Source organism: Bos indicus x Bos taurus, chromosome 11 (genome assembly GCF_003369695.1).
Source record: "Bos indicus x Bos taurus breed Angus x Brahman F1 hybrid chromosome 11, Bos_hybrid_MaternalHap_v2.0, whole genome shotgun sequence".
Lineage (NCBI taxonomy): Eukaryota > Metazoa > Chordata > Mammalia > Artiodactyla > Bovidae > Bos > Bos indicus x Bos taurus.
In genome coordinates, this window is record NC_040086.1 from 97,532,224 (window position 1) to 97,553,277 (window position 21,054).

The following is a 21,054-nucleotide window of genomic DNA, read 5'->3' on the forward strand; positions in this document are numbered from 1 at the left end:
GAAAGCCGGCAAGCCTTTTCCTTGGCTTCCCCAGCTAATAAAAACTTGCTAAAGCCATTGCAAGGAGTCATCTCTTAGAGCATTGTGGGTCGGGATGATCCGCTGGAGAAGGGATAGGCTACTCACTCCAGTATTCTTGGGCTTCTCTGGTGGCTCAGACGGTCAGGAATCCGCCTGCAATGTGGGAGACCTGGATTCCATCCCTGGGTCGGGAAGATCTCCGGGCGGAGGACATGGCAACCCACTCCAGTATTCTTGCCTGGAGAATCCCATGGACAGAGGAGCCTGGCGGGCTACAGTCCATGGGGTCGCAAAGAGTGGGACACGACTGAGCGACTAAGCGCGCAGCCTCTTTCCGTCTCGGTTTGAAATTGGATTTCAGGGATTGGACTCTTCGGGATTCCGGGGGCGTGGCTAAGAGGGGCGGAGCCTGTGGGCGTCCTGGAGATGATGCCTAGCAACGTCCGGAGGAGGGGGCCAAGAGGAAAGTGAGGACCGCGAGTAAGCTGGTCCAGGCCGAGGGGTCCTCCCCGAAGGGGCCTCATGACAGACTCCGGAGAGGTGCGGGAGAAGGCTAAAGCAAATGCAAAGGGTGGGGGAGAAGTGACCATGTATGGGTTCGCAGGGAAGGTTTTCATTCTGGAGAGGCCAGATCAGTTGTGCGATTCTGTAAAGTCCCTAGCTGCTGTGCAAAGAACAGAGGTCTTAGGACCTGCGGCTGGTGGGGAGGTCGGAGGGGTGGCCGGAGCTGGCATAGAGACAGAGATGGCAGTGACCCAGACGAGATAAGAGGAGGTATCTGAGAGATCTGTAGGAAGTGGGATAGACAGGACTTACAGACTAATGGAACATAGATCTTCTCACAAGACGTTGCTAGACCCTCAGGGCCTTTGGCTTGGGACAGGGCCTGAGCTGCAGACAAGAGTTTTGGGTATCGGTAGCTGGTAGAAGCTGAGGGGGACCAGGAGGAGAGCAGAGAGCAGTGTGAGCGTGAGATCTTGACCACAGGGGAGAGAGGCAGGACCGCAGAGAGATTAAGGGGAATGGGGCTAGGAGGGCCGCCAGACCCCAGACTGTGCCTCCTCCCAGGCCCCCTTTCCACCCCCTCCCCCATCCTGTAAAACACCCGAGGAGAGTGTGTCAGTGGAGTGGGGATTGTCTTTGAGGCTTGCTCCAGCTTGCTGTTGCTTGGTTCCAGGATGGTCTGGAGCATGACAAAGCTCCCTCACAACACATCCCAAAGCCATGGGTGATTCCTGTGCCAAAGGGGACCCTCCAGCGCATCTTTGGGACCAGCCAAATCTTCCAGAACTTTGATGATATAAAACCAAAGGCTACGGGGTTAACCGTGCCCCTCAAAGTCAGGGAATAGTGAGTGACTCCCTTGCCCAGAGGTCCCAGGTTCCTTCCCTGCAGAGCCACTGACATGCTGTGCAGCCTTGGGCCAGTTACTCTCCCTCTCTGAGCTTCAGCGAGCTCAACTGTATAATAGGGCTCTTCCACCTCAGCAGCAAAAAAAGGCTGGATGAGCTCCAAGAATGGCCATCCTCCTCTCCCTGGGTCTCTGTCTACCCCTCTTGTCTTCCTACCCAAGTCCCTCTTCCTTGCAACCCATTCCCAAAGCCCCAGATCTATGTCTTGGGCTGGTCCCAAGTCGGCCAGCCCCCGCCCCCCGCCTGTGCCCCTCTGCCCCCCACAGCTACCATCGAGCTCATCAGTGCTTGGAGCAAGAGGACTGGGAGATGGCCGTGCTCTTCTTCTCCCGCGCCCTCCACCTGGACCCCCAGCTGGTGAGAGGGAGGGTTTGGGTGGGCACGGGCAGTTGCTGTCCCACGCTTACACTCTCACCTCTCAGGGCCACCGAGTCCCTGTGGTAGCCAAGTGGCAAACCTCAGGGCGGATCGTGGGGAGGGCAACAGCAGTCTGGGTCCCCTCTCCCTCAGGTAGAATTCTATGCCTTAAGAGCCGAGGCTTATATCCAGCTCTGCGACTTCTCCTCGGCCGCCCAGAACCTTCGGAAGGCCTACCACTCCCAGCCTGAGAACAGCAACTACCTGGAGCGGCTCGCCCTGGTGCTTTACCTGAAGGTGCCCGGCGCTGCCCTAGGCCCATACAAGGCACCCACCTCCCACCCCGGCCTGCTGGCTCTCCCTCCAACTCTGGGGTTTTCCTTGCTCCCAGGGCCAGCCCTGACTCCCTGGTGACCTTCTTGTCCCTGCGTCTGTGTCCCCTCCTGCCACTCCTTCTTACGACCTCTCCCACCGTACAGGTTCATCCACCACCAGAGCTGGGTATATCCAATAGAACTTTCTGCACTAGTGACAGCAATCACTTGGCACGATGATTACTGTCCATTCTGAGGGCCACGTGGAACTGTTGAGCCCTTGAAATGTGGCGAGTGTGACTGCGGAACTAATTTTTTAATTGTACTGATATTTAATTAGAATCGATTTGAATTTGTATGGCCATGGGCAGCAGGTGGCTATTGTACTGGACAGCACAGCCCTAGAGTCCACAGGCTCCCAGCACTAAAAAGACAAGAGTATCCCCCATTTGTAATGCATAAAAAAGGTGATATTAAGCCATAAAATCCCCCAAAAGCCCTGATTTTTCCCCCCATGTTCACAACTTTGATGTCTTGGTTTTTAATGTCAATAATAATTCAATTCTGGAAATTCCCTGATAGTCCAGTGGTTAGGACACTGCATTTCCACTGCAGGTGAGGGGGGTGGGGGGGGGCTGGATTAAATCCCTAGTCAGGAACTAAGATCCCACTGCCATGCTGTGCAGCCAAAATAATAGGAATAATAATTATTATTATTCAACTCTGAAAAACATTCTTAAAACCAGACCACATGCTTAAACTGTCTGTGGGGGTCCTGAGGCCAGTCTTGTTCTTTCTGTGTGCCCTTGGAAAGGTCACTTCACTTCTCTGAGCCTCAGTTCCTTCATCTAAAAGGGGAATGTTACCTAGTCCCAAAGAGATATATTTAGGGTTTTTTTTTTTTTTTTTGCTGCACCTGGGCAGCTTGCAGGATCTTAGTTCCCCAACACACATCCTTGCAGTCAAAGCACTGAGTTCTACCTACTGGACAGCCAGGGAGCTCCCTAAGTTATATGTATCCCTAAGAATACAGAAATTCCCTGTATTCTTAATACAGGGCTTGGCACCTGGAGCCCTGGTCCAGGAAGGAGCCTGTTCCCGTTAGACCTGCTGTTCTGATCCACCTCTCAGGTTTTCTCTTTTTTCCCTGTTCCTATGTCTGTATTGCTGTCTCTCTGTCACTATCTGTATATTTCTGTGTCTTGCTGTCTCCCCAGCTCTGTATCTCTCTATGTCTGTATCTCTATCTCTTAAAATCTCTCTCTGATCTGAAGGACTCTGTCCCCATCCCTTGTCATTCCACCCCAGTGATGGCCATCCCTCAATTCATGGAGGCTGCTGGGCTGGGGTTATAAGCAGGATTGACAATCCTCTGTGTCACCAGGGCCAGTGCCTTTTTGAGCAATGCGCCTTTCTGGATGCCTTGACCGTTTTCTCCCAAGCCTCTGAGCTCCAGCCTGAGAAATTCTGCTTCCGGTATCGATGGTGAGCACCCTGGTCAAGAGCTTACTAGCCTTTGTCCCCCTCAGGGTCCCCTTCCTGCCCCTCTCACTGGGCAGACCAAGCACCTTTGCCCTCCGCCCACAGCATGGCCTGTCTCCTGGCCCTCAAAAAGCATCGTGAATGCCTCTCATTCGTCACCAAGGAGGTGAAGCAAGGCACCACCAATGCGGATGTCTACATCCTCCGGGCCAGGCTCTACAACTTCTTCCAGAAGGTAGAACAGGGCGGGCAGGGCCGATTGGTGGGCCTCCTCCCCGTTTGGGTGCTGTGATTACAGGAGGTGGCTAGGCTATCCACCAGCCCAGAGGCCACAGCCCGCAGTGTGGTGGGAGCCCTGTCCTTCCCGAACCCTGACCAGCGCTGACCACTCCTGCCCAGTCAGGTAGTTGTTCCAGCATCATTCAGCCCTGGTTCTCTGCCAGGCCTGCGCCAATCCCTGAAAACCACAAGGTGAGAAGCCTCGGCCTGCCCTGCCCTCACGGAACTCACAGGCCAGAGGAAATGGCCCCCAGCAAATAATTACACAAGGACTGACTTCCCAGTTATGTGAAGCACCATCAGAGGCCACCAGGCATCCCTTAGATGTGACTTGGGGTCATAAGGAAGGAGGGGCTGCAGGGATGAGAGAGTGATGGGCAGGATCTCGTGAACCCCAGGGCACCCTGACGTCTTCCTGGGGAGCAGCAGGAACCTCAGAAGGGTGCTTCCTGGGGCAGTGGGCCTTAGAAAAGTACTTTTGGCTACCAGGGGGCATGTGGGCTCGGGGGGCAGGGGCAAAGGGGAAAATCCGGAGACTGGAAGCCTGGGTACCATCCATCTGGATAGGAGTGGGGCTCGGGGAGGATGGGCAGGATGGTGGCAAGGATGGGGGGCAAGTTCTTCAGACCTTTGGAAGCAGGACCAGAGACTGACTTGGGGGCTGGAGAGGTGAGAGTGAGGAAAACAGAGGCGTCCAGAACAAGGCCTGTTGTTCCAGTTTGGCCAGGGTGCTGGACAGGGGGCGGGGGCAGGGGGCAGGCAGGGAGACTCAGGAAGGGGAAGAACATGATGGGCTAGAGTGGGCAGGGTGTCCTCAGGGTGCTGGAACCAAGAGCCTCCCTCTGCTGGGGGCTGGGCTCTTGTGTCCCACAGGTGACTCAGTGGGAGAGTCTCCTTCAAAGGTAGGAGACTAGTAATTATTGACAATTATCGTTGAGTGTTGGGATTGCAGCTGCTCCCTACAATGCATAGACACATTCTAAGCACTTTACTCACATTTGTCTCTAAGGCTGGAAGTAACCCTCTGAGGTTAGACACAACCCACTGTCCTCTTCTCACAGATGAGGAAGCAGGTTCAGATGGTCTGGCTAACTTGCTCCCCTTGAGCCCAAGTCCACCTGTTCCAAAGCCCTGTCCCAACCTCTGCCATCTTTCCCCTCCCACCCAGTGTCCACACTGCCTCTCTCGCCCTCAACCAATTACCCCACAGGACATGGGGTGCTTGCTAAAACTGTTGATTGACTGACTGACTGACCTGCTCACCCAGTGGAAGGTGTTTGCCTAGGGATGTTTTCTGCTCATGCCCAGGCCTGAATCTGTTCTTGGTTAGAGTTGTCTTGGGCTTAAAGGTCAGAGGTGTCTGGGAGGGTGTACCGGGGAGGACAGGGAGACCATGACAGTCATGGTCAGGAGACCATGGCCTCCCCCTACCTCAAGTGAGCCTCGCAGAAGTCCTGCAAGGAGGAGGCATCTGTAGCTCCATTTTACAGAAAAAACCACTGAGGCAGACCTGGCTCACCTGAGGTCACATCTGGAAAGGGGCCAGTAGGGATGGGGCCTTGGATAGGATTTTCCCACAATGCTCCCTCCCTCCTTCAAGAGATAGAAAAGGCAAAACAGCAATGGAGGGGAGGAGGGGGCGGTGGGGCACTGAAGATGGGTGGCATGATGCTGGCCTGCCCAGAGGTCTGCCTCCCCACAGTGAACAGGGGAGAGTTCAGCTTGGGTGCAGCCCTGACGCCATCCCTGCCTTGCACCCCACAGCCCAACCTCTGCTATCGAGACCTACACAGTGCCTTGCTATTGGATCCCAAGCACCCACAGGCCAAGGTGCTGCTCCAGGTGATGGTGGGCCAGGCCGAGCAGGCACGCCAAGATGCCGGGGTCCTGGCCGTGCAGGGCAAGTTGCAACATGCGCTGCAGTGCATCAACTGTGCCATTGAGAACAACCCTCTGGACCCCAGCTTCTTCCTCTTCCGGTATTGGGTGGGGAAATGCTGTCTTGGGTCCCAGGCTCTGCCTTGCCTCAGATGTGCTGTGTGATCTCAGGAGAGCCCATGACCCTCCCCAGGTCTCAGTCTCCCCATCTAGTCTCTAAGGGTCTTTCCCTGCTCGCCATCAAGACCGAGGGATCATGGGAGGTGGTTTCTGCTACTGCTTCTGGAGAAGGGGCAGGCAGCAGCCTGTTAACCTGGGAATCCTGGACCCCCAGGACTGCTGAGCAGTTTATACTGGGAGGCTCAGCCCAACTCAGCCCAGGAGAGGAGGCTTAGGTTTGAATTTGCGCCCCCTACCTCCCCAGCAAGGGCTCAACACCTCATTCTGGGCCATTTAACTTCCCTGACCCTGGGTTTTCTCAAGAAACAGTGGAGGTAAAACATCCTGTGTACAAAAAGCCTTAGCAGAGTGGCTGGCAGGCACATTGCTCCCAAAAAGAGAGAGAAGTTATTTGTAAAGGAAAGTAGAATCACCAGGCTAGCTCAGTAGCAATCGGGGAGCCGCACAGGCCAAATCTAATGCATGAGCGCGGAGGCCCCCCTGCCACCTCCAGAGGTCAGAGGACCCAGAGCTGCATCCACTCTCTGGGACACTCCGAGTCGGTGGGGGTGCTCTGGCTCTCATATGCCTCTCCCGTAGGGGCACCATGTACCGACGGCTCCAGGATTTTGACTTGGCAGTGGAGGACTTCCTGAAGGCGCTGGACATGATGAGCGACCACCAAGAGGAGCTGGTACAGCAGGCCCAGCGCCAACTGCTGCTGGCCTACAACGATTTCGCGGTGCACTGCTACATGCAGGGAGCCTACCAGGAGAGCGTGCTGCTGCTCAACAAGGCGCTCAAGGACGAGCAGCAGGAGAAAGGCCTCTACATCAACCGCGGCGGTGAGTGGGGTCCCGGGGAGCCCGGCGTGAGCCCCTTGCCTCTCTAAGGCCTGGACTGGGCGCTCGAGGGCCCCGAGGGAGGGAGGGAGGGAGAAGAGGCCGAAGAGGAGTCTCAGTGTCCCACTGAGACACACTACTGCGGGGCGGGGCGGGGGACGTTGTTTGAGAGACCACCTGGCTACATAGTCCTTCAAAATGCTCAGATCAGGTATCTGGAAAGAGGTGCCCAGCTGCACAGAAAAGCAGCTGCAGGTGCTGGCGACCGCCCACGGGTATTACCAGTTGCAGGCCCCGCCTCCTAGGGGGTGGAGCCAACTGGGCCGCGGCTCCTGCGCCCTGGGTTTTTGCGATCCCCACTCAGTCCCCGCGCTCCAGATTGCTTCTTCCAGCTGGGCAACCTGACCTTTGCTGAGGCGGACTACCAGCAGGCGCTGGCACTGAGTCCGAAGGACGAGGGCGCCCACCTGCGCATGGGCCTGTTGCAGGAGAAGTTGGGCTTCTGCGAGCACCGGAGCAGGTGAGCCGATGGTGGGTGGGGCGGGGCCGGGGGCGGGGCATACTGGGCTATGGGCGGGGCCGACTGGGCTATGGGCGGGGCCGGGGAAGTCGGATTAAGCCGCCTGTTTGGGCTCCCTGAGTCAAGATGTCTCTGCTCTCCCAGTTAAGTCTCCTAAATATCAACTTTATTTTCCAAGATTTCTCTAAAAATCCTTCACTTTTTCCCTGAATATTGTTATGGTAATTAGGCTTTTTATTAAAAAAAAAAAAGTAAGTATTCAGTAACATAAGATTCAGAAAACGGAAGTTGCTTCTAATACCTGTCTGCCAACGCCTCCCCTGTCTGGGTGAGTTTGGTAAAGAGTCCTCCAGATTGATTTCTATGCATATATTAACAATTACTATCATTTTACAAAAGTGAGTTCGTGCTAATATTTGACAGGCTTTTTTACTTCCCATGGCTGTTACATATAGGATGACTTCATTCTCTTTTATTGTTTGCAAAGTATTCCATTGGGCGAAAGTACCACAATTAATTTCTCTAGACAATAGTCTGCTGATGAATTTGGGCTGTTTTCAGTGTTTGGTTTTTTTTTTTTTTTTTTTCCCATAAATAATGCAGTAATGAGACCCAAGACATATGTTTCCATCCATTCATACTGGCAATTCTGTAGTTAGATTGCTGGAAGTTAAATTGTTGAGTGTGAAATTTTAACATTTTAAAGATGATACCCAATTGTTCTCAAAAAAAACAATGAACCAATATAAACCTCCCCCAGTAAAAGAAAGTCTTCATTTCCCCAAACCTCCCTAGCACAGAGTATTAACACTATTTTTTAACTTTGCTAATCTGTTCAGTTCAGTTCAATCGCTCAGTCGTGTCCGACTCTTTGCGACCCCATGAATCGCAGCACACCAGGCCTCCCTGTCCATCACCAACTCCTGGAGTTCATCCAGACTCATGTCCTTCGAGTCAGTGATGCCATCCAGCCATCTCCTCCTCTGTCGTCCCCTTCTCCTCCTGCCCCCAATCCCTCCCAGCATCAGAGTCTTTTCCAATGAGTCAACTCTTCGCATGAGGTGGTCAAAGTATTGGAGTTTCAGCCTTAGTATCATTCCTTCCAAAGAAATCCCAGGGCTGATCTCCTTTAGAATGGACTGATTGGATCTCCTTGCAGTCCAAGGGACTCTCAAGAGTCTTCTCCAACACCACAGTTCAAAAGCATCAATTCTTCGGCACTCAGCTTTCTTCACAGTCCAACTCTCACATCCATACATGACCACTGGAAAAACCATAGCCTTGACTAGATGGACCTTTGTTGGCTAAGTAATGTCTCTGCTTTTGAATATGCTATCTAGGTTGGTCATAACCTTCCTTCCAAGGAGTAAGTGTATTTTAATTTCATGGCTGCAGTCACCATCGGCAGTGATTTTGGAGCCCCCAAAAATAAAGTCTGACACTGTTTCCACTGTTTCCCCATCTATTTCCCATGAAGTGAAGGGACCGAATGCCATGATCTTCGTTTTCTGAATGTTGAGCTTTAAGCCATCTTTTTCACTCTCCACTTTCACTTTCATCAAGAGGCTTTTTAGTTCCTCTTCACTTTCTGCCATAAGGGTGGTATCATCTGCATATCTGAGGTTATTGATATTTCTCCCGGCAATCTTGATTCCAGCTTGTGTTTCTTCCAGTCCAGCATTTCTCATGATGTACTGTGCATATAAGTTAAATAAACAGGGTGACAATATACAGCCTTGACATACTCCTTTTCCTATTTGGAACCAGTCTGTTGTTCCATGTCCAGTTCTAACTGTTGCTTCCTGACCTGCATACAGGTTTCTCAAGAGGCAAGTCAGGTGGTCTGGTATTCCCATCTCTTTCACAATTTTCCACAGTTTATTGTGATCCACACAGTCAAAGGCTTTGGCATAGTCAATAAAGCAGAAATAGATGTTTTTCTGGAACTCTCTTGCTTTTTCCATGATCCAGCAGATGTTGGCAATTTGATCTCTGGTTTCTTTGCCTTTTCTAAAACCAGCTTGAACATCAGGAAGTTCATGGTTCACATATTGCTGAAGCCTGGCTTGGAGAATTTTGAGCATTACTTTACTAGCGTGTGAGATGAGTGCAATTGTGTGGTAGTTTGAGCATTCTTTGGGATTGGAATGAAAACTGACTTTTCCAGTCCCATGACCATTGCTGAGTTTTCCAAATTTGCTGGCATATTGAGTGCAGCACTTTCACAGCATCATCTTTCACGATTTGAAATAGCTCAACTGGAATTCCATCACCTCCACTAGCTTTGTTTGTAGTGATGCTTTCTAAGGCCCACTTGACTTCACATTCCAGGATGTCTGGCTCTAGGTCAGTGATCACACCATCCTGATTATCTGGGTCATGAAGATCTTTTTTGTACAGTTCTTCTGTGTATTCTTGCCATCTCTTCTTAATATCTTCTGCTTCTGTTAGGTCCATACCATTTCTGTCCTTTATCGAGCCCATCTTTGCATGAAATGTTCCCTTGGTATCTCTAATTTTCTTGAAGAGATCTCTAGTCTTTCCCATTCTGTTGTTTTCCTCTATTTCTTTGCACTGATCGCTGAAGAAGGCTTTCTTATCTCTCCTTGCTATTCTTTGGAACTCTGCATTCAGATGCTTATATCTTTCCTTTTCTTCTTTGCTTTTCACTTCTCTTCTTTTCACAGCTATTTGTAAGGCCTCCCCAGACAGCCATTTTGCTTTTTTGCATTTAAAAAAAAAAAAAAAAAGGTTCTCTTGCATTGGATTGACTTTGCATATTTAAATTGTGAGTGCAGGACAGCATTTTTCAAGTGTTTATTCGGAGAAGGCAATGGCACCCCACTCCAGTACTCTTGCCTGGAAAATCCCATGGACGGAGGAGCCTGGTAGGCTACAGTCCACCAGGTCGCTAAGAGTCAGACACGACTGAATGACTTCACTTTCACTTTTCACTTTCACGCATTGGAAGAGGAAATGGCAACCCACTCCAGTGTTCTTGCCTGGAGAATCCCAGGGACGGTGGAGCCTGGTGGGCTGCCATCTCTGGGGTCGCATAGAGTCGGACACGACTGAAGCGACTTAGCAGCAGCAGTAGCAGCATTGGCACATTATGGTCTGTCTAAATTGTTCTCCCATTTGCTTTTAAATTGCCCAGTCTTTTTGATTATAAGAGTTCTTTGTAGGCTAGAAAGTTTGATTATTATCTGCCTTATGTGGCAAAATATTCTTCCCTATTTGCTGATTTCTTTTGTGGTGTTTTTGCTACTAAATAATGGGATTTGTGGTCAATTAGTTTGTTTGTTTGTTTTTTTCCATATTTAGCTGCTGGGTTTATGACATTCAGAAAGCCCTTCCTATTCCAAGATCATAAAAATGTCCACTTATTTTGGGGCTTTACACTAGCATTTAAGTGTTGGGTCCATCAAGAGGGGTGTTGATGTCAGGGAGCAGAAACTAGCCTTGTTTTCCCTAAACTCCCCAGGGAGGTCCAGAAGTGCCCATTTCTCCTAGGTGGCCCGGCTCAGAGCACCCTGTGGCCCACTGTGTCCTGCAGGCAGTTCCAGAAGGCAGAGAACCACTTCTCAATGGCCATCCAGCACAATCCCCAGAAGCCCCAGTACTACCTGTACCGTGCCCGGAGCCGGCAGCTCATGCAGAACATTTTTGGGGCCCGCCAGGATGTTGCCACTGTCCTGCTCCTTGACCCCAAGCAACCCAAGGTGTGTTCTTGCTGGGCCAGGAGGGTAGGCTCCAGAGTCAATACCTCTGACCTCCTAAAGATACGCCCTGTCCCTAAAAGAAACCTGGATTCTTAGCAGTGATATGCACTGCTAATGCCAGAGCATTTACTATGTACCTTCTCTGGTGGCTCAGCGGTAAAGAATCTGCCTGCCAAAGCAGGAGACACAGGTTCAATCGCTGGGTTCAGAAGATCCCCTAGAGAAGGAAATGACAACCCACTCCAGTATTCTTGCCTGAGAAATCCCTTGGACAGAGGAGCCTGATGGGCTACAGTACATGGGGTCACAAGAGTCGGACATGACTGAGTGACTAAGACAATAATGATGCCAGAGCATTTACTATGTGCCAGGCACTGTTCCTGGGGAAGGAAATGGCAACCCACGCCAGTATTCTTGCCTGGAGAGGCCCATGGATAGAGGAGCCTGGAAGGCTACAGTCCATGGGGTCGCAAAGAGTTGGACACGACTGAGCAGGTAACACAGAGCCAGGCACTGTTCTAACCACTTCAGCTTATATCACCCTGTTTAACCCTCTTTAACACCTATGAGACAGGTAACATTATCATCATCCCATAATCTACAGAGGGAAGAGGGTAGGGCTCAGAGAAGTCAGTTCCCTTGGGCCAGGTCATGGAGCTTGGAGGTCACACCCTCCAAGCTGACTCCAGAACCCATGATCAGACTCAGAACTCCCTCACGTAATAGTTCCTTTCTCAAGATCTCCCAATAGTTCAGGCCCAAAGGGTCTGGCCCTTTAGAAACAACAATTTATAAAAGGGCTTCCCTGATGGCTCAGATGGTAAAGAGTCTGCCTGCAATGCAGAAGACCCAGGTTCGATCCCTGGATTGGGAAGATCCCCTGGAGAAGCAAATGGCAACCCACTTCTGTATTCTTACCTGGAAAAAATCCCATGGACGGAGGAGTCTGGCGGGTTGCTGCAGTCCATGGGGTCACAAAGAGTCGGATGAGACTGAACGACTGATGCTGAATTTGTAAACTCTTCTCTTCTTCGGCCCTGAGAAGGGACTCTGCCAGTCAGGACAGTACCACACCATCTGCCCCTGTCCTGGCCCACACCTGACTCTGGTCACCTTCCTTCCTGGCAGCTGCTTCCGCTGATGGCCAACCTTTTTCCCGGCATGTCAGTAGAAGAGGTGCTAAGCAGCCAGGTGGCAAACCTGGCTAGGTTGCAGCTGGAGCGGGTGGTGGAGCACAGCATGTACACCAGGGCCCCTCAGGACATCCTGGGGTAAGTTTCTACAGGAGGGCCCACAGGCCCAGAGCTGGGGGACGGCTGGGGCTCAAGGCACCTACTTGCCTTTTCAGGCCACCATCCAATCCCAGGGAGGGCAGGGTGAGTCAGAGAGGTTTACCCAGCACTCTGACAACTCGCTTTGGCAGGCAGCTCAAGGATCGGGAACAGAGGGCCCGGGCCATGATCCTATCTTGGAAGCTGGAGCCGCCTTTACTGGAGACCCCCAAGGAGATGGAGACCCCTCTCCAGTTCCCGCAGGCAAAGCCAGAAGGCCCAGAGGAAGAGGTGCAGGTTCCTGGGAAGAAGGTAAGTGCGCCCCATGCCAGGGCCGGGTTTCCTGGAGGCGCAGGGAGGACTGTACCCTAAGCCAGGGCTGAGGGCTACAGGCTGGCTAGAGGCTGGCTCTGCCACGACTCAGCTATGTGACCTGGGCTGGGGACATGTTGCTGTGAGGTGGAGAATGTACCAGTAAAGGGGTACACCTGAAGGAGTGCAGGTGAAAATTGGGGCCCCTCACAGAGGCAGGCTTCCTACACTTTGTCCACACTCACCTTCCCGCAATGCAGGAGATCGGGTTTGATCTTTGGGTCAGGAAGATCCCCTGGAGAAGGGAATGGCAACCCACTCCAGTACTCTTGCCTAGAAAATTCCATAGATGGAGGAGCCTAGTGGGCTACAGTCCATGGGGTCGTAAAGAGTCGGACACGACTGAGCGACTTCCTTTCACCTCTAGTTGCAGTTGGGGGGGGCTCCTCTTTGCTGCGGTGTGTGGACGTCTCATTGCAGCGGCTTCCCTTGTCGTGGGGCACGGGCTCGAGGCCCACGGGCTCAGTGGTTGCAAGTCATGGCTCTAGAGCTCAGGATCCGGAGTTGTGGTGTACTGGCTTAGTTGCCCTGTGGCATGTGGGCTCTTCCCGGACCAGGGATTGAACCTGTGTCCCCTGCATGAGCAGGCGGATTCCTAACCACTGGACTACCAGGGAAGCCCCCAGAATTTTAACACTTGGATTCATTGCTAAAAACTTTTCATTGAGTGGAACATAAAGTACACAAATCCTCAGTGAACTGTTTGATGAATTTTCACAAACTGAATACCCACCATGATTCCATTCTCTAGCTCAAGAAAGAACACATTCCCAGTTTTCCAGAAGCCCCTATCACCTGGCTCTGGGCCCCTCCTCCGTCAGGGCTGTTCTGATTCCTAACACTGCCAACAAGTGCACAAGCAGTCAACTGCTCCATGTCCCCATCCAGCCCTAAACTGCAGCCCCCGAGGAGCTCTAAGTGGCTGGCCTTCTAGAGCTGTGGCCTCCCACGGCCTGCCAACTGCCCAGCCTGTCTCTGACCCTAGGAGAAGCTGAAGCCGGCCCCCAGCAAGGAGTCATCCTTGACCGACAGCTACATCAGCCAGACCTCCTTAGGCTCCATCTTGGGCTGTAAGTCCCCCTGCATGGGCCAATGCAGCAGGGAGGGCAAAGGTCAGGAGTCAGAGGCTCCCAGGCCTGGGTATGAATCTGGCCTCTGCTGCTTACTGCTGTATATATATGGAGCAGGAGGGCTCATCCCAGCTTTGCTGGAGGTGCGGGAGCAGGGTGGCGGGCCCAGAGAGGGGGAGTGAGGGGAACCCTCTGGGATGCCCAGCACGCAGCCTGGGCAGGAGCTCTCACTCGAAGCACTTCATCATTGCTGCCTGCTCCACCTTCATTCCCCGCTCAACCCTGTCCCTCTTCTCTCTGCCCCCTTGGCCTCTCCCTGAAATTACCCCACAGAGCCTATGCGTGTCTAGGGGGCTTTTACCCTCAGCTCCGCCAGGTGCCAACATGGAAGGGACAAAATGGAAAACCTGGGAATGCGGCTCTGAGTCCCGTGAGCAGCTGTGGGAAGTCTGGGGAGGGATGGACGTAGGGGCGTCTAGTCCCCTTCCTGCCATTCAGCAAATGTGTTGAGCGTCCAGTGGCTGAGCCTGTGCAGGACACCGGTGCACGCATGAATGGCACAGTCCTTGCCCCAGGGACATCTTGGTCCTGAAGGAAACAAGGGACACAGAGGGCTGGACAGTGCAGCCATACTGTGGAGGGGAGTCCTGAGAACTGTGGGTGCATTTAGCCCCCCTTGGAGTGGGGGGGGGGTGTCAGGAAGGGTTTTTAGGACCCAGGGGGGAAGTGTGGGTGGAGTAGAGTACAGAGAATTGCTGCAGAGGGCCAGGTCCCTGCAGGTGCTGGTGGTAGCTGGACACAGAGGGCGAGCGGCGGCCGGCAGAGTGGAGGCCAGCGCTGGACAGTGGGGACCTCCATCTCTGCCCTTTATCTTATGGCCATGACTCACTTGTAGGCCTCAGGGTGCCAGGAAGGCTGGGCTTGGCGAGATCTGGGAGGCCTTCCCCCTTGGCCATACGAGGCCTTTGGGTCATAGGCAAAGGTGAGGCCTAGAAGCCTCCCTTTCCTGGGACTGTCTGGGGAAGGCGGCCTGACAGCTTCTCTGGACACATCCTTCCCAGTCAGAACCAGGTCCACCTCGGAGACGGAGACGTCCAGTACGGGTCAGGAATACAGGAGCACTTCCACCACTGTTGTGACAGTCTCTGACTCCTCACTGCTAAGGACACAGTCCTCAGACTCGGGGGACAGCAGGAAAGACCTAAGCCTGAACCACAGCCCCAGAGAAACCAAGTCCACCCCAGGCCACCACCAGAGACCCAGCAAGACGGAGGCCGCCCTCATCCACAGCCAGAGGCCCAGCAAGACGGAGGCCGCCCTCATCCACAGCCAGAGGCCCAGCAAGACGGATACAACCCAGATTCAAAGCCAGAGGCCCAGCAAGATGGAGGCTTCCCTCATTCACAGCCAGAGGCCCAGTAAGACGGACACCACCCAGATTCAAAGCCAGAGGCCCAGCAAGATGGAGGCTGCCCTCATTCACAGCCAGAGGCCCAGTAAGACAGACACCACCCAGATTCAAAGCCAGAGGCCCAGCAAGACGGACACCACCCAGATTCAAAGCCAAAGGCCCAGCAGGACGGAGGCCACCCTCATCCACAGCCAGAGGCCCAGCAGGACAGACGCCACCCAGATTCAAAACCAGAGGCCCAGCAGGACAGAGGCTGCCTGGAGCCCAAGGCAAAAGCTCAACAAGACCCAGGCCACCCAGGGCTCAAGGCGGAGGCTCAGAAAGTCCAAGGGTGCCAATGGTCAGAGCTGGAGACTCAGAAAGGCAGCTGCCACCCAGGACCAAAGCTGGAGAATGATCCAAAGTCCTAGCAAAATCAACACTTCCTATGACTCAAGTTGGAGCCCCTCCAACACTGAGGCCACCAAGGGCCAGGCTCAGAGTCAGAGGCCTAGCCAGTCCAAGGCAGCCCAGAGCGCAAGCCCAGGTTCCAGCAAGACCGAGGTCACCTGGGGACTGAACCCAAGTCTTAGCAACATGCAGACCGCCCAGGGCCCAAGACAGAAGCCCAGCCCCAGCAGTGAGGCTGCTCTCTGAAAGGGATGCTCAGCCCCTCACTTCTTACTGCAGTGCAGGGTGATTCTCCCCACTCTGCTCCGCGCTGCAGCCTCCCTCAGAAGCAATCAGAACCTGGGCCAACATCCTCTGGTCCCGTGACTAAATTTATTGTATTTGTTTTCTTCATGTACAAAATTAAAAACTTGAAAAGCTCAGCTCCAGTGTGAACTTGAGTCCCTCTGTTCACGGAGACAGAAGTCTCAGCCTGGTTTTACCATATGGGGACACAGGGTTGGGCGTGGATATGGTACTGGGGCAAGGGCCAGAGGAACAGAGAGAAGAAGGAGGGAGCAGCCACGAGCCACTGTCCCTGAGTTACAATTCACATTTTAAGGCTCAGGCTGCGGTCAAGGCTCCTTGAAATTCTGGGGTGACCGGTGATTTCCCTGAGGAAGGAGGCAAAGGCCAAGATGCCCTCAGACAATGAAGAGCCAGGGCCTGCTCCGGCCTTCTGTCTCACGGCCCAGCCAACAGCCCTCCTCATCTTCACAGTATGCTCTGGGTCCCACGCTGCAGGACCAGGGACCCTCCGGCAGAGGGTCCAGGGCTTTCCTTCACAACTTGGCCAGGTAGAGGACGACAGGGATGCCACCTGGGAGAGTCAGAGGAAGAAGGCGATCCGGGAAGCCACCATCTTGCAGCCATTGGAGGAAAAGAGCGGCTCGTCCTCAGGGAAGAAGGTGGTGCTGTCCAGCACAGCCTGGACCACCTCATCCCTGGGCTCCAGGCCCAGATGGGCCAGCTCGTTGAGCACACAGTGCCGCACGTGGTGCCGCTGGAGTGGCAGGAAGGGCACCAGAACGTCCAGGAGATGCTCTTCCATGATGCCCGAGCGCCAGAAGCCATCTGCAGGGTGGAGCCATGGGAAGAGGCTGTGGTTCACAGGGGTCAGCCAGGCCCCCACCCACCCCCACAGGGAAGGAAGTGCAGGAAGGCTGCTGGCCTGAATCCTCCCAGCCCAGCTTGGGTGCTGGGCTCGGGGGAAGCTGTCCGCCAGCCCCGAGCACCAAAGCCTGGGCTGGAAAGTACTGGGTCGGTGGGCTGAGCATCTGACCTGGGAGAGCCTGGCCCACCCCCAGGGAGTCCAGCCCAGCCCAGCCCTGGGTGTGATCTGGGAGTGAGACCCGAGTCTGGAAGCCCCTCTGGCGTGGGGTCCTCCGCTGAACTCACGGTGCGGGTTGTCCAGCACAGCCTGAGAGATGACCGGCCCCAGCTCCTGCAGGCCGATCTCTTCACGTTCCCGGCGGCTGCGCCACGCCTCCAGCACCACCTGGTTGATCTGCTCACCACCGGTGTTGCTAAAACCACGGGGGACGCAGACAGTGAGGGCAGGATGTAGCTCTGGCTTCCCACAAGCCTCCTAATGGGACCTGAACCAGGGGCCCCGCTCACTCAAAACGCCCCAGGAACCGCTTCCCCTCTCCTGAGCTCATCCATAACCACGACCCCAGAAGTTTGCCCATCTGTGCCATGCACTTTACAGTTTCTATTAATGGGACACTTTTAGGTCCCTTACCAACTTTCCTCACTCAGCCTCGAGGAGGACAGTAGGGCATTAAGATTGGCCCTACTGTTCAGAAAAGGAGATGGGAGCTCAGAGAAGTGAAGCGATTTGCCCAAACACAGCTAGGACTCTCAGAGGTGGGACTGGTTCCTAGTCCTGTTTTTTCCCAGGCCTGTGTCCTCTTGGCCACAAAAGAGGGAAAACTCTTAACCCAGCAGGAGTGCCACAAAAAAAATTAGGATTAAGAGAATGAACCCAGGCTTTGAGAATGTCAAAGGGGAGTTAAACACCCTGAATGACGGTGTCGCCAGTGAGGGTACAGGGGACTTTGGGGGGAATCCAAATGGGCCCTGGGGGGGAACAGTATTCTGCTACGGGACCATGGGACCAGACTGGATAGCTGAGACCTCTGACAAGTGTTCCCGCACCAATGCCCGCTGCAAAGTTGGCCCCACCTGATGAAGATGAAGATGGCTTTACGATAGTTGGTCCCGTAGACAACCCAGGAGGAGCCCAGGAAAGGTCGCAGGACTTCTATCAGGCCTGGGGCCAGCTTGTCCATCTCATCGAAGAGAAAGAGGGAGCGGCTGCAGACAGTGAGGTTCCCCTGCACCCAGCTCTTAAGATCCTTCTGTGGGAGAGAGGCGAGAGTATGAGGGCACCTGGAGCTGCTTCCCCAACTCCAGATTCCTTCCCAAAACAAGAATTAATGGGGCTTCCCTGGTGGGTCAGTGGCTTAAGACTCAGCGTTCCCAATGCAGGGGGCCAGGTTCGATCCCTGGTCAGGGAACTAGATCCCACACGCCACAACTAAAGATCCCATGTGCTGCAACAAAGATCAAAGCTCACGCATGCTGCAGCTAAGACAGATGCAGCCAAATAAATAAAAATAAATATTAAAAAGAATTCATCTTTTCAGGAAGATATGGTCTCCCAAAGAGCACCGATCCCTTAATGAGGCTGATGATGAAACTGTGACCCAGAGAGGGGCAGAGAGTAATCCAAGCTCACACAGCAAGTCAACAAGAGAACAGGGACGCAGAGCCAGGCCTCACACCTGCATTGTCAGGGGGCTCCTTCCTGACACGTCTTGCTTTCTAGAAAAGGGGAACGCACCTTCCTGCTCCCTGAACCTTCACAACAGAGTTGTGACAGCTGAAACAGATCAGCCTGGACAGTACCTTGCAATCAACAACAATAGAGCTAATATTTCCTGAGCACTTACTCTGAGCCTCAAAAGCCCTTACTCTAAGGGCTTTACTGAGAGAAGATAATGCAGGTTGTCTGGCAAAGATAAGTGCTCAATAAATAACACCTGTGATTCTATAGTCGAACGTCCCTCACAACAACCCTGGCACGCAGGTACTTTACTGGCTCCCAGGCATTAAATCAAGAACTCCCTGCCAGGTGATAGCACCCTCAGCTTTGTTTAGGATGGGTCCTAAGGGCTGAGGCTGTAACTGGCTGTGTTGCCTGGAGCAAGGGATTCCCCTCTCTGGGCTCAGGACTCACTCCCACTCTAGGGGAGTCACCCTACAGTGCCGGCAGAGGGTGGGCCGGGACACCACCAGCCTACCTTGTAGCGCTCCAAGTGGCTGGGGTGGGGGAAGTGGATGACCGGGGAAAAGTGATGCACGTGGGGCTACGGAGGCCATCCCGGAAGAGGTAGTGCGCCAGCAGGGAGCTGACGTAGGACTTGCCAGTGCCGGTCCAGCCATGCAGAGAGAGGACCAGCGGCTTGGTGGGGGCTGGATCCTGCAGGAAAGCCTTCAGTGCCTTCACCACCAGCGACCTGGCCAAGTGCTGGCCCGCCAGGTGCTGGGCCAGGTCACACTCCAGACCTAGGGCCACAAGAACAGTGTCGGAGATGAGGACACACGTCCTCAGCGGAACAGTTTCAGGAGGAAAGTCATGTCTGGGAATCCGGGTTCTGGGACTTTTTTTTACAAGCCGTCTGCAGAAAGGGAGTGAGGGCCTTGGCTACAGGGCGTGGGGGGGAGCGGGTGTCCTCTGCCTCAGGCTGACTCAGCTCTGCAGCCTCCCCACCAGGTGGCCCTCTGGATCGCAGCTCAGCCCTAAATGGTTGCCAGCTGTCAAGAGGGTCGGCCCCAGACTCCTGCCCAACTTCAAGGCAGGCTTCTCCCCCGATGGGCCAGACCAGTGCGGAGGTCTAAACTGCCCACCCTCGACCACCACCCAGGTCTCTGCTGTCAAAGGCATCTCTCCATCCTGACTTCCAAACAGGCATCCCTAAACCCTCGCCCCAAGTCCTGTGCCCCAGGCTCTCAGGATCCCTCAACGCCGGGCCCACTTCCAGCCCGGGCCGTCTGGAAGTCTCGGGGGGTCTGCTCTTGGGTCTACTCTCCACGTCTGGCCCCGGCACAACCCCGGGATCCAAGGTCTCCCCTAGTCCGCCCGGCTCTCGGGTCTCGGCTCCTTACCCTGGAAGTCGGGCTGGAAGTCACATTCGCAGAATGAGCCGAAGTTGCAACGCAGCGAACTCAGATCCCAGGACGCGGCCGCGGCCGAGACCAGCCAGATCAGCCCGAGGAGCGAGCCCCAGGGCCGGCAGCTGCGCGTCGCAGCCGCCATCCGGGTGAGGCAGAAGCTCAGTCTGGGGCCGGCAACCGCCTCTGCCGAGAACTACGACTCCCGACGTGCATCGCTCCGCGGCCTACAACTCCCAGCCCCCCTCGCTTCTGTCTCCGGGGCCCTCTCCGTGGTCCCCCGTAGGCTTGCAAGGCGGCCTCCAGGGGGAGCCCGCGAACCGTCCAATGCGGGACTGCGCACTGCGTTTCCATGGCCACGGTAACTGAGGGACCATCACAGCCCCGAAACAATAATAAATGACGGATTATGACCACCAAGGGTGACGTAACAACTGTAGCAAAAACTTGTGCGGTACCTTGTAAAGCGCCTTTCCTGTGCTCTCCCCCCGCCCCTTTTTATATGATAAAAGAGCGCCAATAGCTTTTGGTGAGCACCTACTATGTGCCCTAATATACGGTGCCTTGTATATCTTGGGCTTCCAGGTGGTGCGAGTGGGAAAGAACCCGCCTGCCAATGCAGGAGAGGTAAGAAAAGCGAGTTCGATCCTTGGGTCGGGAAGATCCTCTGAAGGAGGGCATGGTAACCCACTCCAGTATTCTTGCCTGGAGAATCCCATGGAAGGAGGAGCCCGGTGGGCTACAGTCCATGGGGTCGCAAAGAGTTGGGCACAACTGAGAGACTTAGCACAAATGCATGCCCCTTGTATATCTTATGATAACAGTACCTCTCATCAGAGGGATGGTGATATTTCCATGAAGTACAGGCACATGAAGTGTTTTGGCTCACAAAATAATCAATAAATGATTATTGAAAATCCATTATGGAACTTCCCTGGTAGTCCAGTTGTTAAGACTCCATGCTTCCACTGCAGGGGGCACAGGTTTGATCCCTAGTAGGGGAAATAGGATCTCACATAACCCCCGGGCACAGCCAAAAATATTTATCCATTATATTTTGCTTTTTGCATTTCTTTTCCATGGGGATGGTCTTGATCCCTGTCTCCTGTACAATGTCACGAACCTCCGTCCATAGTTTATCAGGCATTCTATCAGATCTAGTCCCTTAAATCTATTTCTCACTTCCACTATATAATCATAAGGAATTTGATTTAGGTCATACTTGAATGGTCTAGTGGTTTTCCCTACTTTCATCAATTAAAGTCTGAATTTGCCAATAAGGAGTTCATGATCTGAGCCACACTCAGCTCCTGGTCTTATTTTTGCTGACTGTATA

The 21,054-nt window shown here is 53.8% G+C and overlaps 2 protein-coding genes and 1 non-coding gene across 3 annotated transcripts; 2 read left to right on the plus strand and 1 right to left on the minus strand.

Moving 5' to 3' along the window:
- The first annotated feature begins 478 nt into the window (after positions 1-478).
- On the plus strand, positions 479-15,922 carry TTC16 (tetratricopeptide repeat domain 16). Its single transcript, XM_027556340.1, has 14 exons — positions 479-561; positions 1,199-1,371; positions 1,700-1,790; positions 1,944-2,087; positions 3,489-3,589; positions 3,692-3,821; positions 5,630-5,844; positions 6,503-6,747; positions 7,123-7,264; positions 10,821-10,986; positions 12,115-12,257; positions 12,410-12,569; positions 13,615-13,699; positions 14,761-15,922. The coding sequence occupies exons 1-14, from the start codon at positions 544-546 to the stop codon at positions 15,744-15,746; spliced, it is 2,799 nt and encodes a 932-aa protein (XP_027412141.1). The 5' UTR covers positions 479-543; the 3' UTR covers positions 15,747-15,922.
- Positions 11,789-11,860, plus strand: TRNAC-GCA. The gene has a single exon. It is a non-coding gene; the product is annotated as a tRNA-Cys (tRNA).
- Positions 15,854-19,991, minus strand: TOR2A (torsin family 2 member A). The gene is given in 6 exon segments (XM_027556339.1): positions 15,854-16,613; positions 16,938-17,065; positions 17,727-17,902; positions 18,848-18,909; positions 18,912-19,112; positions 19,713-19,991. Coding segments are annotated over 6 exon segments (963 nt in total). The 5' UTR covers positions 19,864-19,991; the 3' UTR covers positions 15,854-16,368.
- Positions 19,992-21,054: the final 1,063 nt, after the last annotated feature.